The sequence below is a fragment of the Syngnathoides biaculeatus genome, chromosome 17, assembly GCF_019802595.1.
Source record: "Syngnathoides biaculeatus isolate LvHL_M chromosome 17, ASM1980259v1, whole genome shotgun sequence".
Classification (NCBI taxonomy): Eukaryota; Metazoa; Chordata; class Actinopteri; order Syngnathiformes; family Syngnathidae; genus Syngnathoides; species Syngnathoides biaculeatus.
The window spans coordinates 14420225-14438978 of record NC_084656.1 but is presented as its reverse complement, the minus strand read 5'-3'; the positions used below and the strand labels follow the sequence as shown (position 1 = coordinate 14438978).

General features: G+C 40.0%; 2 protein-coding genes across 4 annotated transcripts in view; one reads left to right on the top strand and one right to left on the bottom strand.

Annotated features, from left to right (window-relative positions):
• Positions 1 to 18754, bottom strand: part of LOC133491207 (protein unc-13 homolog B-like) — a 66548-nt gene that overhangs the window by 47083 nt on the left and 711 nt on the right. For 2 of the 3 annotated variants that reach the window (XM_061802144.1, XM_061802145.1), the window contains exons 1-2: positions 12248 to 12474; positions 5971 to 6000 (exon numbers count right to left, since the gene is read on the bottom strand). In XM_061802144.1, coding sequence (XP_061658128.1) covers positions 5971 to 6000; positions 12248 to 12269 — 52 coding nt within the window. In that variant the 5' untranslated portion in view covers positions 12270 to 12474. Of the gene's footprint in view, positions 1 to 5970; positions 6001 to 12247; positions 12475 to 18754 lie in introns of those variants that run through there. The other variant, XM_061802146.1, reaches the window with a different exon arrangement.
• stoml2 (stomatin (EPB72)-like 2) lies at positions 13022 to 17722 on the top strand. The gene is made up of 10 exons (XM_061801232.1): positions 13022 to 13227; positions 13483 to 13635; positions 14250 to 14349; positions 14472 to 14530; positions 14608 to 14709; positions 14794 to 14928; positions 16486 to 16630; positions 16787 to 16866; positions 16944 to 17072; positions 17150 to 17722. Exons 1-10 carry the CDS (start codon positions 13186 to 13188, stop codon positions 17264 to 17266), a joined length of 1062 nt encoding a protein of 353 aa, XP_061657216.1. The 5' UTR covers positions 13022 to 13185; the 3' UTR covers positions 17267 to 17722.

Sequence of the window (18754 nt, the reverse complement as noted above, 5' to 3'; positions counted from 1 at the left end):
GAGCAGCAGGATCATGACAATACGTAACGTCTGAGTGCGATGTGTAACCAGACAAAGGAGCTTGCCGTTAGCGGCATAGGCGTTACGAAGCTGTTGCGTGGGGAAGGTTGCTGCCCCCAACGCCTCGACCACCGGGGATTTATCAGGTTTGCATCCGACCCAGAGTCAATGAACGCAGTTATAGTACATGAACGGGAGTCCGTTCCCAAGGTGAGGTGAAGAAGTGACCTCCCTGACTCTGCCACAGTATACACTCAGCAGAGTGGACATTCTGATGTCGGGATGCTTAGGTCGAATCGGGCAGCGGGCGATCAAGTGTCCCAGACACCTGCAGTAGAAACAGCGCCCCTCCCGTCGGCGGCGCAGACGCTCCTCCGCTGGCCCGTCGAGACCCTCCACCTGCATGGGTTCAGCCGTGGAGGGCATCGTGGACGACCGGGCGGCGGTCGGAATGGACCCCCCCCCCCTCTCTCCTTCGGTCATCGCGGCTAGTTGCCCCTGCATTACCAGTCGCGTCATGAGAGAGGTCACTGATTTACGCTCAGGCGCCGCATACTGGAACACTTTGGTGAGTGTGCAGACGAATGACGTCCAGGAATGACAAGTCTCTGAGTTACGACTCCATTCAGCCATGGCCCATGCCTCCGCCCTTCCCGTCAAGGGGGAAATGACAAAGGCGATCCTGGAGCAGTTCGTGGGACAGGCGGACATCTGCAGTTCAAAATGGAGATCGCACTGAGCGAGGAAAGGCTTGACGTTCCCTGAGTCGCCTGAGAATTGTTCCGGTCGAGAGAGCGGGGTTACACTGGCACGGGGGATGGTGAGCGGTGCGGGCGGAACCAGTAGCACCGGCGGAGTGGCCACCGTTGGCATGGCAGCCTAGCTAGCCTGGGAGGCTAGCCACGGCTCCAGCCGGGCACAGATCTCATGGAGCCTCTGGTTGGTTACCTGGAAAGCAGCCTCCTGCTCCACCAGGCGTCTGCCCTGGACTTGCAGGGAGCGACGGATAGCTTCAGGGTCGGCTGGGTCCATGTTATGGCCAGATAATTCCGTCACGAACGGGGCTCGAGGGCGTACCCAAATGCACAACTCTAGAGACAAGCGGGCAGTACAGAGGTAACCTTTATTCGGTCCAAGGTCAGGAAGTAGGCAGGCCAAACAATCAGAGGTAATAGTAATGGCAGGCTTATGAGTGTAGTCAAGGGACAGGTGTGGGTCGGTACACGCAGAGCAGAAGTCAGGCAAACGGGAGTGTGGGAACGAGGCAACAAAGGCAACGATCTGGAGGAGGACTAGTCGTCACCCGGGTCCTATATATACTGAGAGTAATAAGCCGGGACAAGATGCAGGTGTGCGCTGACTAATTGGCTGGCCACGCCCAGCCTGGGCAGGAAGCCAGGAGCATGACAAAATGGTATTTCCTTTACAAATGTACTGGGTGAGACTTATAACCAGGTGGGCTCTGTTGGCCGGGAATTACGGTATGTCTTATTATTTAGCTGCTTCACATATTGTGTATATGTAATTGCTGGCTTTGTTCACTTTTCTTTTAATAGCAAGTTTGGAACAGGGAAATTTTTGTGCAATCTATGGTCCTAAAGCTGGCAAAGATTTAATATCCGAATTGCATCTAAACAGTGGATTTTGTGAACCGTTCCACCTGTCCATACTGCGTGCGTATTCTGTTTTTAGTCATATTTTATACAATGTCTCACCTTCATTGGAATAGCGGGCTTGTATTTAACAAGGTGAACTACAGACAGAAGCCTCAAGTCTGTGAAACAGGTGGCCTTTTTCCAATAAATCAGCCTCGCTGGAATGTTTTGGAAACTGAGGCTGGATTCAAGTAAATGCACACAGAGAACAACTTTCACGGCCAGTAATCGCAGTCAGCCAGGGAGTATTACCGAAGGGCAACAAACGTCTGCACCAGTTGACAGCACTGAGCTGCGGTCAGGGATTAAAGGTGTGTTCACACTAGTCTAGTACTGTAACACTAGTCTGAACAAAAAAAAAAAAAAAAAAAAAACATGCATGGGTTAAACAGTTGTCTTGTTCACAAAGTGATTGCACATTTTTTTTTTTAAATACGTAAGCATTAACTTGTGTATATTTAGGTATCAATATCAATTACTCTCAGCTGAGATGTTACGAAAAACCTCTAAAATGTATTTGTAATAATGTAAATGTAAGCACACAGATGCCTGCCACAACCAAGCCCCTCAAACCATCCCATACACACGCCCACAAACATACACCCTCCTATTTTCCGGTCAAAATAAATAGAGGATAAGTAATTATAACACACTTCACACCCACTTGTAAAACTGACTTCAATACCTGGGATTTTTTTGGGTGGGGGCAGGGTTCTATTCCATGAAATCTTGTCATCTTGTACAATTCCAAGTACTGTCAGCTTGTACAATTCCATTTACTGGTTTTGACCTGAGTGTAGCTTGGGTACTGTGACTCAGGGAGAGGCTACTTGTTTTCACAAAGCAGTATGTGGAGAAAGGCAAGCCTCCATTTAAAGAAACTAAAAGCAAAATTATCGTTTGAACACACCCATGCATGGTGCGCATTCACATTCTCTCTTAATCACACACACAAACACATGTACGCATAGAAAACACGTGCACACACACAAACTATGGGAAAAATGAGTAAGGTATCAGCTGCTCTGTTGAAGCCTTGTCACATTTTCAGGTTATCCCAGAAGCACATTCAAAACATTTACCCTGCCTGTAACACGGCAACCTGTCAGCAGAATTAATTGCAAAGACACACAACAGGAATCCTTTTTTACTGACTGAAAGAAAAGTAACTGAACTGACACTATACAAATGACAGAGTCTAAAAGTCCTGTTTTCTCTACAACGGCAAACGTGACAGAGCACAGACCTAATCAGTGTCTCAAGGGGACACAAGCCAAAGAAAATACATTATTACAAAAGGAGCCACGGGGATGTTCAAACCATTCTCTAATTAGATTTATATCATTAGGCTAGGATTTGTGCCACACTTGGGCTGCCTACCATGAATAGAAGAGATGAGATAAAGGAAGAGGATGCATGGATTAGATAAGCACCACTTAGTAGTTGTGGGGCCTTCGTGGCAGGTGCTGGTCGCTATACACTGGTTGTCACAATTGGAAGCGGCATTGACCTAGCACAATAGCAAATGACCAGAGCATGACATGGCGGGAACTACATTGATAAATATGTATGGCGGGAACTACATAGATAAATATGTATATACAGTAATTATCTTGGAACATAAAAAGTGTACTTTTCTCAGAAGATCAGCAAATGTTTGATATAAACCAAGGTTAATATTAGGGAACATACATTGACTGTAGATCATTTTCCCACAATATGTGGTGATTTAGGTTAATTTATCTATCCATCCATTTTCTTCACCACTTATCCTCACGAGGGTCGCGGTGAGTGCTGGAGCCTATCCCAGCTGTTAACGGGCAGGAGGCGGGGTACACCCTGAACTGGTTGCCAGCCAATTGCAGGGCACATGGAGACAAACACACGTAGGTGAGATTTAGAGTTTCCAATTAATGTTGCATGTTTTTGGGATGTGGGAGGAAACTGGAGTACACGGAGAAAACCCACGCAGGCATGGGGAGAACATGCAAACTTAACATACGTGGGGCTGGGATCTAACCCGGGTCCTCAGAACTGTGAGGCGAATGCTTTACCAGCTGATCCACTGTGCTGCCCCCCCCAAATGAATGAATTATATATATATTTAGAAAAATAGGCTTCACTCACAGCAGTCACACCATGTTATAATTATAAAGTCCAGACTAGCATTTCTAGCAGTATTATATTACATTTAATAATGTGGCAAGACGTTGGGCTTAAGCTTATATATATATTTTTTTTTCTTGGTGAGATACTAGTATCCCTCAGACCGTCAAGTCATGGATCATCTTCATCCATTATTGACAAATGGTGTCTTTTTTATATTTTCTTTACAAATTAGTCAGGAAAACTCAGGCAGCTGGAAGACTCACATTTTGATTTTGGACCTCGTATTGACAATGCATTGAATGAATTAAATACCTGGGAGTGCTTTTCAACTTTTGCTGTAAACTCAATCACTCTAGTCTAGTTCTGTGTTGAAAACATGTTGAAACCCAGACACACAAATCTCTTATCAAGTTCTCTGTTTCCTGAGTTAGTGGAAATCGAAGGCAGTAGCATATCCAAGGTCACCAAGTTGGACACATTCCCCAAAAGTCTAATTTTCCAGTGATGAACATAAAATGTAAATAGCGTGCGTCACTAACAAGCCCAGTAAACACGGAGGTGGGGAAAGGTCACAATTGTTCAGTACTTAAGCAGAAATAATCAGCAAGACAGGACTAAATGACACATTATGCTTCCTGAAAAAAACTCAGTGGGCTAGAGACATGCTGAATGTAGTGTTAAAAACAATTTGGATATAATTTCTTTGGACAATTAAAAAAAAAAAAAAGCTCACTAATGGAATAATAATGGAGTGCAGAGTCCAAAACAAACATGGTTAAGCAGCATTTAGCTATTATCCTGCTGCAAAAAAAAAGAAAAGGAATAAGTTGCCAACAGACATGACATCAGCCCCAAGTGTGACTGTTTTCAAATCCAGACTAAAAGCTTCCACTTTTTTTAATCATGCATTTTAGAGTACTTACACTTTTCAGTGATATTTCCTGCCCTAAAAGCTGTTTTAATTGTACTTTTTAAAATGTTTTCATTTATGGGACATATTTGAATGCTTTTAATCATCTAAAGCGCATTGTGTTACCTTTGTGTATGAAATGCACTACACAAATACATTTGCTTTCCACACTCATCTATAACAATATGATAAAACAGCTCATGTTTGAAAATATTGAGAATTTAAAGTATTGCATCAGGTACAAAGCAGCCTGAGAACATACTGTAAGTATAAAAACTCTAAACACTACGTTCAAAATTACCAGTTAATGTGATGTAAAAAATGAGACCAAAGTTAAATATGTGGCATTAATGGTGGGAAAGGTTTTTGGATGACTTGGTCTAATTTCCTTAATATTACAACAACCTGGCATTTAAACAGGGGTGTGTAGACTTTTTATATCCACAGTATATTTGAATTTGTCTTTGTGAAACAAGAGGATTAGGTGAATTAGCCATGATGTTTGCTTTAGGGCAGGTGTTACATGTGGTGTGGTCCGAAGGTGGGATGGGAGAGGTGGTGGTGGTGGGGTGGGGTTGGGGGGATCCTAAAATAAACACATATGACTTCCGCCGAGTACTCTAATTATCAAAACTAAATGTCCTACACTAAGTGACTTAAAAAAGCCAGAAGTCAGTTTGTGATTGGGAGCTAGAACAAAATTTCACATATGAAGTTGCTGTGACTATCAGGCGTTGTTAGCTGCTCTGGTAAGACGTGTCATAAGGCTTAAAAGATAAGTGTGAGGTTAAACAAGGGATTGGCAGAGGAGGAAAGCACAAAGATTTGGACTGAGCGGCCAGCTGCACACAATGGGACGTAAGGTTACATTAAATAAAACCTTGACGACGAACAAAGGTACAGCTTTCCAATGAAAAGCATCTACAGGCCCCAAGTAAATTGTTAAAAAAAAAAAAAAAAAAAAGAATATATTCTGAAAACTGAAATACTTGAATTATAAGGGACAGTCTTTCACTTCGTACCTTCAGAGCAATGTTAAAAAAAACTTGCTAATATATCTTTTTTAAAAAATCAGCCAACAGATACCAATTTAAAAAGTTATGCATGCTAATTACAAGTCTCTATTACACTTAATGTGATACAAGATTCTCGGCAAGTGTTAATCCAGCTAGAATGACTTTATCCTAGCTGGGTCACATTTCATCTCAAACCCGTCTGCAAACAAAGCTTTCAAACTAATGTAAAAGGGAACATGTGTAAACATGCAGAAAGGAAAATATTTGTGACAATATTCACCTGAAGGTCCCTGGAGCTTGGCTTTTTTCACTGCAAATAGAGAATACAGAAGCCTTTTAGTTATGATCCTGTACATTATATTGTTTAAATGACATCATCAAGAATGAACAGACCTTTACAGTCTGAATCACAGCTCAAATCAAACAAATTCATTAAACACAAGTAAGGACAACAAAACTCAGAAACATAAGCCCCGTTCACATTGCAAGAATTTTACTTGGCAAATATCAACTTTTGAAAGAACTTGATGTGTTCACACTATAGCGTCTTCCAAAAATAAAGTTCCTTACCTATTCATTGCTTTAAAGACATTATTGGTTTTGAATGGGTTTGGTCTACTATGTGCATGCAAGTCAAAGGGCCACAGTAACTTTTTATTTAAAAATTTTTAAAGGGGCATTGGATAAAATTACAATTAATGGCTTGATAAATAATTAGTTTAGCTGGGAAAAGCACCACACAGCTAAAATATACAATTCTAAAAGTGATTTATTGCACTTTTACTCTCAAAATTTGCAATCAAACGGCCATGTCCATATTGGCCGCGGATGACAAAAGTGCCAAGACAAGTGCTTCATCTTGCCCGGTCAAGCAAGCCGCCACGATCGTTCACACCATGCAGTACTGTAAGCTGCTGCCAAAGCACTGCGGGGACATAGTATGAACTCCATTTGTTTGAGTGGACTTCAACTTATTTCGTGCCTAAAAACAAAACATAGCCATGCGGCACTGCATTGTCCTCATCCAAAGAAGAATCTCTATAGGCATATTTGGTCATGCTGCTTCAAAACGCTGAGGACTAATCCTTTCAGTAACAACGGCAGAAGCATTTGCAAAGGTATTATCAATACTAAGTCTGCTTAGTCGGCCACATGTGATGTTTTCAATAAATATGGCAGTGCCAAGTACAATTAATTTTTTTTTTTAAAGTTACTTACTATGCATGAAAATCACAAATGTATTTTCAAATTCATTCCAACAAAAATATGAATGTTTAATGCTGCAATTGAAAGTAAAGCATCCGTTTAACTACAGTGGTAATTTTGTTGTGACAGGCCTATTTTTAGACATGAATACTATAACGATGAGACAATTGTTATTACAGATTGAGAATGTCAGTTATGCAAACAAATGAGTCATGACTCATGGCACTATTTCACTTAATAAGCACGTAGACGTGAATTCAGCGAAGACATTTTTAGAAAAAATAGAGCTGAGCTGTTTATTTAGCAGGGAGTTTTCATTAGAAATTTAGAAAAGTATATGTCCTCGTGAATTACAGTGACTTTCAAATAGAATTAAACGTTGCAAATGTAATTTCAGGATCGTGCCAAGTAAATGTACTCATTTCCTACGTGGGAAGATGAAGATCCATGAAGAAATGGACTCATTTCTGCCATTACATCACAGAGGTTGTGTAATTAAAGTACAGCACTCTTCATTTCCTGATAATAATGTTAGCGTCAGGCATTCCAAAAGTTATTTTAATCTAGCTCAAACGATGTCATCATTTTTTGTAGGAATGTGTACTAAAACATACATTTATTTATGTTGTAATGGACAACACACATTTTGGGGCAACATAATCAAACTTAAATTTACACATTCATTTATACACTACATCATCCAAATATTATACCCTCATTACTTTGACACTTTGGTATAATCTATGTTTAATAATGACATGTACATTTGATTAGAATCAGAGGTGGGTTTACTATGTTGATAAATGAAAGAAGCAGACTTCTGTAACGGAGAAAGTACAGTTTCCGCTTAACATAAATACTCAAGTAAAACTAAAAAGCGTGCTTCATTAAAAATATACAGACAAGTAAAATTTATCCAAAATGTTACTTGAGTGAATGTAACGGAGTTAAGTTCTTCCCCACCTCTGATTAGAATCGAAATATACTTTCAACATCAACCAGAAAACCACTTTATTATCCAGATAGACCTGAACTGCTGCATCACACAACAGACAGCTGGTTAACAAAGATAACTAACAATGCCAAATTAAGCAACTGGGAGTGGCTCAGAGGGCCAATAGGATAACAAACAAAAGCAAAAATAGATTGAACAAAATGTTAAAATGTGAGACTTAAAAAAAAAAAAAAAGTTAAATCATTGCTTTGGTTTATTTTTAGACTGCCCATCTTTACTCCATTGATGCAGCTATAAAACAATGTTTGTGGAATTGTGAACTGCTTTAGAGAGGATTAATAGTGATTGCTGTGCCAGTGTTCAGGCATATAACTGACTAAAACCTCTGGAGCCTTAGATGGCAGATGGGGCCAAAAAGGGATGAGGGAGGCACAAGCGGCACACATACAATATTTTGATGTAACATCACCTGCTTTGTCAGTGGACACTAACAACTTGTTTCACGAAAGCTATATGGTTTTTGGTTCATTTGTTTGGGAGACCATTGTAAAGGGTTAAAAAAAGGCTTTTTTTTTTTTTTTAATTTACTTGCACTATATCAATGGAATGGTGTGGAAAATGGCATTTTTTTGTATGTTTAAACAAAGATCCAACAAAACGGAGATATCCGTTTCATGGAAAACTCTTTAAAACATGGATGCTATACAGACAACCGCTCAAAAGGGCTATGACCAGACACCGGCAAAGCCGTCACATCAATCTCAAAAGTGTTTCCTTCCTGATTAGTTAATTCTTCTGAGAAAAGAGGTGGGATGGTGGTAAAGAGAAACCTTCCACCAAATACTTTCAGTTTTACTCTCTGTCATGGGAATACATGAGCTTGACACTAGCCATTTGCATGATATTAATGCAACCAGTGACGCCTGAGGGCAATAAACTGTTGGGCACTAATGGTGGAAACTGATGGTTATCATGGTCTGCGCAGGGCATCAGTGAATCTATTGAGGTCACTATTTCCCCAGGTAACTTCATTGATATTGTCACCATTTTCCCTCGTGTTGGTTTAGTTTATCCTTTCTTTATAGCATTAAAAGAAAAATATTAAATGCAACATAAATCAAGTTAGTGGGTAGTGCAGTCCTCGTTGGTATTGGTGTAATAGTTTTGACTTGTTTACTTGGACGATAATATTCACAATCACTACCATGTATACTCATGATATGCGATAATCAGTGGAGATATGGAAAAAATCATATCAGGTGTGCTAAATTTATTTACTACAACACTTTCCTCTCTTTATCTATGCCATACCATGACAAACCAGAACAATTAAACAGTTTTCCACAAAATGCCATATGATACAATAAACCAGTATTTCTGCCTTTTCCCATTTATACAACCGACTAATAGTTTTTGTGTTCTACAAAACAGCTCCACATTTCATGGGTACCGACATTTCCGAGTCCAAATTGAGACTAACGCGATAAAAGAACCATCCCCCAAATTTTCCCCACAGTGTTGGAAACATAACTGTCCAGAGATATGTAAAATGAAAACTTGAGATTTGAGAGCAACTAACAGTTCAAACCCAACCCTTGATTGATTTACTCTTTCACTTGAGGTCTGTCCCAATTACTTTATCCACATAGTGTGAATATTTCCTTTTCAGGTTTTTCAATAAAACAAGGGGGTGGGGGGAAGCAAAATAAACACCAGGATTGTGCTGTATTTGCAGAATAACTGGAACAGGAAGTCACACTAGACTCTCCTAATGCTGCCGGCAGCAGTGCACTTCCGCTGTTGCTGATGGCACCGATCAGCTGAAGAGAGACAGAGAGCATGAGAGAGAGAGAGCAACAGATGGTCAAGGGATTACACCCACAATCTCTCAGCGCTCTCCCTGTTTCACTGCCTCGTTCTCGCATAATTCCACTACGCCGCTGCTCGATATACTAAACCACTCTGCATGCACTTGTGTTATTTCTAGTTCTGCAGAAAATAACATTTTCAACCTAATCTGAAACATTTCTTTACATTTTAAAGACCTGGACTTCAAGGAAGTGTTGTGCATGTGTATAATGACCATACAATGTGAACACCTGTTAAAATGCATTTATAAGGTGAATCCACAAAGAAAACTATTACCAACATCTGTCCTGCAGTGGAGTAAAACAGAATTATTCAAGTCCAAGTACCCCTGACTTAAGCCCTAAAGTATCAGGCAGCTAGACAGCACCTGGATAAAGTGTTTGAGTTGGCAAAATGTTCTATAGAATATGGAAAGACAACTAAAATTGAAGAGTTCCAGCCTTATGAAGAAAGAAAATCAAAAATGGATGATGTCATCAAAGAAAAACCCACACAAAAGTTATGTATCATCACAGCCAAAATGGCTTACACTGTCTAGATGTTGGCCCCATAATAACCAAAACAAACTGCACATTAGCTGCCGTTAAATTGAACAGTAAGTACCCAACCAGAACCTCTCACAATGGAGAAGTGCAGTGTGAAGTGCTCACCACTCCGGTAGAATCCGGACACAACCTACAACAATGCGTGTCCACTCATCCCTGTCCTTGATTGACAGTAGGAGTCTCACACACATGTCCACTTGTTGTGGTAAACCACTCGTGTGTTAAGTAAGACATCGCCATGGAGATGGAGCAGCTTGACGAGCAATAAAATAGGCAACATTATCAAGCTGTTGCTATCAGGAGATGAGTCACCAGATCAGCTAATCTCACAGTCCTGGCACAAGCGACACCTTTCCTGTTATCTTGGTCTGCAAAACACATCCCGCCTTTCAATTTACTGGAACAATAAATCAATTGCTGGATCGCTCTCAAATACAGAAAATGGTCCCATTCAAGATGACCGAGATCAACACTTTTTTTAATGTTGAATAAATGCTGACCGTCGATGGTCTGCCAAATGTCACATCATAACTAGTCAATCGGGTGAAGACAGCAACCTTCACGGAGTTCACCATGAAGATAACTCCATTTCAACTCATGCACACAGAAGTACAGCTATACATCCTGCATTATTTTCAAATTATTCCAGTTTTTGACATAGGAAAATCTCAACTGGAAAGTGATATCTTGAAATGCAATTTCTGTCCCAATTACTTTATCCACTTTAAAACGTTTCTTACAAACCTGTGTCAATCGGGATTTGAAGTGACTGCAGAAAGGTTTCTTTTGAGGAAAGAACCACAAAATTGTAGATATGGGCAGACTCTGGCACAAACAAAAACAAATTTGTCATTCTTCTTCTTCTTCTTCTTTTCCTTTCAGCTTGTCCCATTAGGGGTCGCCACAGCGTGTCATCTTTTTCCATCTAAGTCTATCTCGTGCATCTTCCTCTCTAACACCCACTGTCCTCATGTCCTCCCTCACAACATCCATCAACCTTTTCTTTGGTCTTCCTCTCAGTCTTTTGCCTGGGAGCTCCATCCTCAGCACCCTTCTACCAATATACTCACTCTCTTGCCTCTGGACATGTCCAAACCATCCAAGTTTGCTCTCTCTAACCTTGTCTCCAAAACATCCAACTTTGGCTGTCCCTCTAATGAGCTCATTTCTAATCCTATCCAACCTGCTCACCAGAAGCGAGAACCTCAACATCTTCATTTCTGCTACCTCAAGTTTGTTTCCTGTTGTTTCTTCAGTGCCACCATCCCTAATCCATACATCATGACCGGCCTCACCACTGTTTTATATCTTCTGACATTATTACTTCACATGAACACCCAAAATTACAATTTAAATATTCCGTTTTTTGTTTTTGTTTGCCTTTTCAGTGTAACGTGATAAATACATCCTGGTAGAAATGGATCAAATAACAGAGGAGTGAAGTCACACATTTTAGTTACTGCGTTGCATGCATCACAACAACAACCAAAAAAATGGTGAGATCAGGATTTTGTAGCATTTATGTGATTATGTGTGAACAAATGTTCATTTGCACAGATAGGGCATCCTTGAATTTCAATTGGACTGAGTGATTATTTACAATCAAATGTTCTTTGAGGACTATTCTGGGTAGTATCATTTTTATTATTATTTAGTCATAATGAATGTAAGGATAACACGGATTTTTTTTAAGGTTTTCATGATGTCAAAAACGCAATTTCAGACTCTTGACATAATTTTAAGGGCAGTGTGGGCTCTATTGATATCAACAGAATGGGGGCGCTTGTCAATAACAAGAATAAATGTAACATTTCTTATTTTAAGACCATAAATAGCATTCTAGCTCTCTTTAAGCATCTGTTGTACACATCCTGTAGGTTTTTTTTTTTTTCAAGCGTAGATGCAGCGAAGTGCAGTACCCCATCATGACATACAGCAAGTTTTGACCCAGTTAAAAAAAAATACATGAATCAAAAACTTACCTCTTACACAAAGTAAAGACATTGGCAAAGCGCTTCCAGAAACAATCCAGGAGTTTCACTCACTTCGGAATGAAAGTAGACGCTTAACGGGAATTTGGGGAATATGATAACATGATAACCTGCAAGTCGTTATCATAATTGCAGACGCTTTCGAATTGGTGAAATATAGTTGCGCTCCCAGCACGGGACTACAGGAACTACCATTAAGATTTTCAGTAGCCCGAGAGGAAACCTGAGCAGGGAGGAGACAAGAGAATCAGAACAAGTGATTAGCGTTTTATTTGGCCAATGAAAACTCAATGTTTACAAAAAGGCGTGGTCAAATAAATCTGACCAATGATTTTAGGGATGGTTCGAGTAAGAAACAGGTGACGCAGATAGAAAGACCTGAATGGAGAGATATTTCAGTTTATAAAATTCTATTTAAACGTCACTTTTGATCAACCATGGCGTCATTACGATACACAAGTGGAATGAGTACAAATGTATGAAAATATGAACTTTAGAGAAGAGTCTGAAAATTCAGCCGCGTCAAAATAAACTCAATGGCGCCACTATATGCATCTGGTCGTGTACTACATGAATCAAACACAAACCGAAAGAGTTGGTGATAGGCACTTACGTCTACAAACCGTAAAATTGCAATGTTTTACTGTGATTACATATTTTGATTTTGTGGTTCATGGTTGAGTATTTTTATGGATTTTTTTTTTTTTGCGTTACGAGTACACCCAAAGTTGGAGTTTACTGTAACGCAGCGGAACTATAGACGCCACCTTCTTGTTCTCTACAACGGCGGACGTTTTAGTGTTGCACCAATGATATAACTTCCTTTTAGGTCACTCACAGATGAGTGGGGACTTTTGAATGGAGTATAGTTTTATACCTTTATTTAAGTTACAGTTTCACATTACAGTCATTCCTTTCTAGTTTACGTGATGATACGAACACTGTGTAGCAGCGGCAGGGCTCTTCTCCAGGTAAAATCAAATCGTCGTGCATTCACTGGTCTTTACCTGGCGCAAGTGTGGACATTGGGAAGCAAGAGAAACGCTACTTACTTATCCATGACTAAAGTTACTCAATTATATGTGACCATGCTCTCGACCGAACTGGGCTATTTGAAGACTATAATAGATGGTTTCTTTATATATAACGTGACATTAACCGCTCAGTTTGCAGTAATCAACCTGTCAAAAAAATTGAACTTGAATGTGAGTTTTTGTGGTTTCTAGCAAAGCAGACGAACAGCGCCGAAGTTATGCGTGCCACCAGTTCAGCAGCGATGGGCGTCAAGTCTGCCTATGAACACGGTAGTCCTGTTTGTACCCCAGCAGGAAGCGTGGGTGGTGGAGAGAATGGGTCGCTTCCATCGCATCCTTGAGCCGGTATGTTTTATTTCATTTATTTTTTTAACCTCAGTTCCACCAAAGAAGAGGAGAATTGTCTTAATACAGCGACGTTTTATGATTGAGACCATGCAGATTCCCATATGACCAAGCATTTTGGCTACAGACTGCAAAACAGCCGTTAAGCAGAACCCACATTTTGTGTGTGATGTTTTTACCCCGCTATTTCCTAACCTTTGCTTAGCCGAGGCACATAATTTATAGTGGGAAAAAAATCTAATGAAAGGGAAATGAAAGTGTTGCTAACTTAAAGATGCAAGTCTTTGCATACATAAATTCCTCTTGCTTCCTTTGCTCAGGAGGCAAGGCAACGGAACCTCTGCAAATTTTTAATGGCTTGGAAGCACATACCTCACTTCATGGAATTAAAATATTTTGATACAACGAAGGAGTTGGCAACACTGCTTTTGTAAGCTCGCTCCTGTCTGTTCGCAGGCATATTTTCAGTGTAAGCAGTGAGTGTGTATCAGTTTTAGACTACTGAAACTGCTAAGAAAATAATTTTTAGGGAGTAGCAGCACCTACTACGAGGAAATGTTTAAGTGATTCTTTGCACTGAACTGACTTATACCTTTCCTATTTATCTCTTTTAGGGGTTAAATTTCCTCATACCAGTACTTGACCGAATACGCTATGTGCAAAGCCTCAAAGAAATTGTCATCGATGTCCCTGAGCAGTCTGCAGTATCTTTAGGTAAGCCACTTTCTCATGTATTTCATGGTGTGAAAATCATCACACCTTGAGCCTTCTAACAAAATTTTTAATTAAAGATGTTTGGATATCCTTTGTAAAGGTACTTTTGTTTTTTTTTTAAGATAATGTAACGCTACAGATTGATGGAGTACTATATTTAAGGATCCTGGACCCTTTCAAAGTAAGATATTAAAATGCAAGTAATAATTTTCAGTTTTCTTGCTCTTATTAGTTTTTAATGTACATTGTTCACCACAGGCTAGTTATGGTGTTGAGGATCCTGAATATGCTGTCACACAGCTAGCACAGACCACCATGCGTTCAGAACTGGGCAAACTCACACTGGACAAAGTGTTCAGGGTAATGACATGCAGTTATAGGTCACTTTGTATCCTAACTGTAAGCAACAACATAAAAAATATGATTGTTTTGTTTTCTCTTAAGGAAAGAGAGTCCCTAAACGCAAACATTGTACACTCCATCAACCAAGCTTCCGACGAGTGGGGAATCCGTTGCCTGCGTTACGAAATTAAAGACATACACGTTCCACCTCGTGTGAAGGAATCCATGCAAATGCAGGTGAGGTTTCAAGGAGATTTTAAAGTTGCCCAAAGTGTTTGGTAGTATCTTTAGCAGATCTGTTTCACACATTTCCTTTACAACATTCTTAATTCGGGGTGAGTGAAAATACCAATTAGTGGATGCATTGCAAATGCCAATTCAGGAAGTCCTGGCCACTGGAGGATGCAAAAAAATCTGCACGTGCCCGCTTTGCAATTGATAGGTTTCCAATGACGTCACCACAGTCCTTAGACCAATCGGATAAATTAACGATGGAAAAAAAACTTCACGCTTCACCCATCACCCGTGTTCTCTGACCTCTATGACACACAAGATGGCGTAATTGGAAACCCATCCATAGCAGGAAAGAAGGAGGAGAAAATGATTAAAATAAAGTTTTTGGAGGTTTACCACAATTTCCAAGTTTTATGCAAATTTTCCATTCACTTTTTCAGTGTACACACCGTCGTGTTTTTTTTTTTTTTTTTACTTTTATATTCCTTTTGCACAAATAATGCAAGTTTTTATGTTCATAAGTTTTATCACTTTGAAAAAAAGAGGCGATACCACGTGTTCATAGAAACAAGAAAATACGGAAAAATATTCAGCAGGTACTGTTAATTATTTGTGAGTGTGGTAAAGTAGTGAGGAAACTGGTCCAAACAGGTTAAAATGGGTTGAGAAAAGTGTCAGGTGTGTGATGGGAGAGCGAGGTCTGTACCAGGATGAAGGCTATCCATCCATTTTCTTCACCGCTTATCCTCACGAGGGTCGCGTAAAGTGCTGGAGCCTATCCCAACTGTCAACAGGCAGGAGGCGGGGTACACCCTGAACTGGTTGCAGGGCACATAGAGACAAACAGCCACCCTCACAATCACACCTAGGGGCAATTTAGAGTGTCCAATTAATGTTGCATGTTTTTGTAATGTGGGAGGAAATTGGAGTGCCCGGAGGAAACCAACGCAGGCACGGGGAGAACATGCAAACGCCACAAAGGTGGGTCTCCGATTGAACCCGGTACCTCAGAACTGTGAGGCCAACGCTTTACCAGCTGAGCCACCGTCCTGCCAGGATGAAGGGTAAAATTTCTCATACAGTGTTGAGGCCAGTGAGGATGTATGGCTTAGAGCCAGTGGCACTGAAAAGACAACAGAAAGCGGAGTTGGAGTGGCGGAAATTAAGATTCTGAGGGTCTTTCCAGGAGAGGTGAGGTTGGATAGGATCAGCGAGATGGCCAAGGTTTTGGAGACTTAAAGGTACAGAGAGCAGACTTCAATAGTTTGTACACATCCAGAGGAGAGTGAAAATGCATATAGTCACGCTTCTTGCACTGAATGTGCATATTTCATGTAACTAATGTCACATGTGTTCTTATATATTTCTTCTCTCAACACCCCTTGGTGATAGCTTTACTTGGAGTAATGGTCAAAGGAAGAGAAGAACATTCAATACTTTGATCTAGCAATATGCCTGGCATCAGACATTAAGAGTTTTTTTTTTCTTCCCAAGGCAGTTTGACCTCAGAGATGCTGGATCTGTTGACTAGGTAACCTATTTTATCATACAATGCTCTAGGTAGAGGCTGAACGTAAGAAGAGAGCCACGGTCCTGGAATCTGAAGGGACAAGGGAGTCAGCCATTAATGTTGCAGAAGGACATAAACAAGCTCAAATTTTGGCCTCAGAGGGTGAAAAGGCACAGCAGATCAATCAAGCGGCCGGTAGGTGCATTAAATAAATTAACTTCCATTATGGCTAGAAGAAGGAAGTTTTTTTTTTGTTTTTTTTTTTTTTTTTTTTTAAACTTATTTTCCTACCGATCAACCCATGGGTCATGTTGTTAATGACAGTCTGCCGCTAAAACTATTTGCTTCCAGGTGAAGCCCAAGCGATCTTAGCCAAAGCTGAAGCCAAAGCCAAAGCCATCCGTGTCCTATCCGATGCCTTAGCTGAACAGGTAAACAAGAGTTTTGTGTCATCTTTGAACGGGATGAGCCCAATTTGAAACTTTTCATTGTACGTCTTACTGTGCAGAATGGAAATGCGGCAGCCTCGCTTAGCGTGGCTGAGCAGTACGTATCTGCGTTTTCCAACCTCGCCAAAGAGTCCAACACTGTTCTTCTCCCATCAAATACCGGGGACATTAGCAGCATGGTTACACAGGTATGCACGTGCAAACAGACAAAATGTTTTCTGAAACAGTTACCTGTTCATTAATCATCGTGTTTCGCTATCCTCAGGCCATGACCATTTACGGTACATTAGCAAAGGCAAGTCCAAAGATCCCACAAGGAGAGGTGGACAAGAGTGAAGATGTTTTGAATCATCCAGATCCCAATAGCACAGGACACAACTAATAAACTCATTACACAACACAAAGCTGCATCAGAGGAAGCACGACTACAGTAGATGGCCGTTGAAGTGTTGTACTAGCAAGTAAGATTACAAACTATTTGGATGTCTTATATGGAGTTTCAGGAGCGGAATGTTAACCGATTCTTGTTTGGCAGCCGCAAACTGTCACGTAAACAATTGTTCTGATTACAGTGACTTTTGGATGCTGCTCATGCATATGATTTACTGGGATCCTATCTTCATTTTCAGCAAATTGTGCTCTCGCTAGTAATATTTTAAAAACTATTTCGGTTATTCGGTGTCAAAAGGGTGATTTGGTAAACCTTTGCTTTTCTTCTTCATAGAAATATAAGTACAGAAGTAAATTTTCAATTCCCTTATTGATTAGCAGCATGTCTGGACATCTTGGAATGTCCCTATGTGTGTAGTAAATTCAGTTTGTCTCATTAAAGTAAGTATTGAAATAAATTCATATGTCCATCCATTTTCTTCCCATTTATCCTCACAACGGCCGTGGGATATAAATAAATATAAATAAATTCAAATCAGTTAAAAAAAATTTATTCAGTAGTACTTTCACTGTTGTGTAGTCAGTAAATAAATTTGGTGCCTGACCTTCATTTTTATATTCAGCCCTATTTATGGAAGTAGTACTTAAGTTTCAAAGATATTTTGGTGTCAATTTTCACAAGCAGGCAAGGCAAATTTATTTGTACCAACTTCTGGTTGGTAGGCAAATACATAGGGATAATAATGACACCATCAAAGTATACTTGTCTGCTGGAATTGTGTAGTTAAAGAAAATGAATTATTAGATGTATAATTCAATGCATTCTCATCTGATTTAATGAGCAATTTGCCTTATCACATTACGTTAATGCAGCGTACGTATGTACATGCGTGTGCACAGTCACTTGCACAGATTCGAGGCACTCCATTTTTCTTATGAATCAGGATGGAAAAACAATAACTTAATAGCAATGTGCACTGGATGAATATTGTACATAAAGCATTTATTGTTACTGAATGGTGTGACACAACTAAATTGGGTTTATGAAAAATTAAGGAATTTTAATAAAAACTGGACTCCCGTTACCTTGAGGAAATTATCTCAGAGAATGTTTATTTCCCATCGCCATACGAGAAAAGGGTCACGGTTAAACGTCCCTGCCCAAAATAATAATAATAATAAAAGTTGGATTGCTCTACATTCACAGCGAATCGATCCTTTTTTTTTAATAAAGTTTCCACTTATAAAAGCACCATAAGGCAAATTCATTACGGTATAGCTCTTACACAAACACCCTTTTTTAAAAAAAAACATTATTTTTAGTCATTTTCTTGTCCGATAGCGCCCACTAACTTTGAGCCAATTGGGCACCGGAATCCGGTACGCCGTCTAATCTTTCCGCCGGAGAAATTTTAATTCGTTAATGTGCATATGGTAAATTTATAGCACAAACAATATGGGTGCTAACACCAGGTGACAA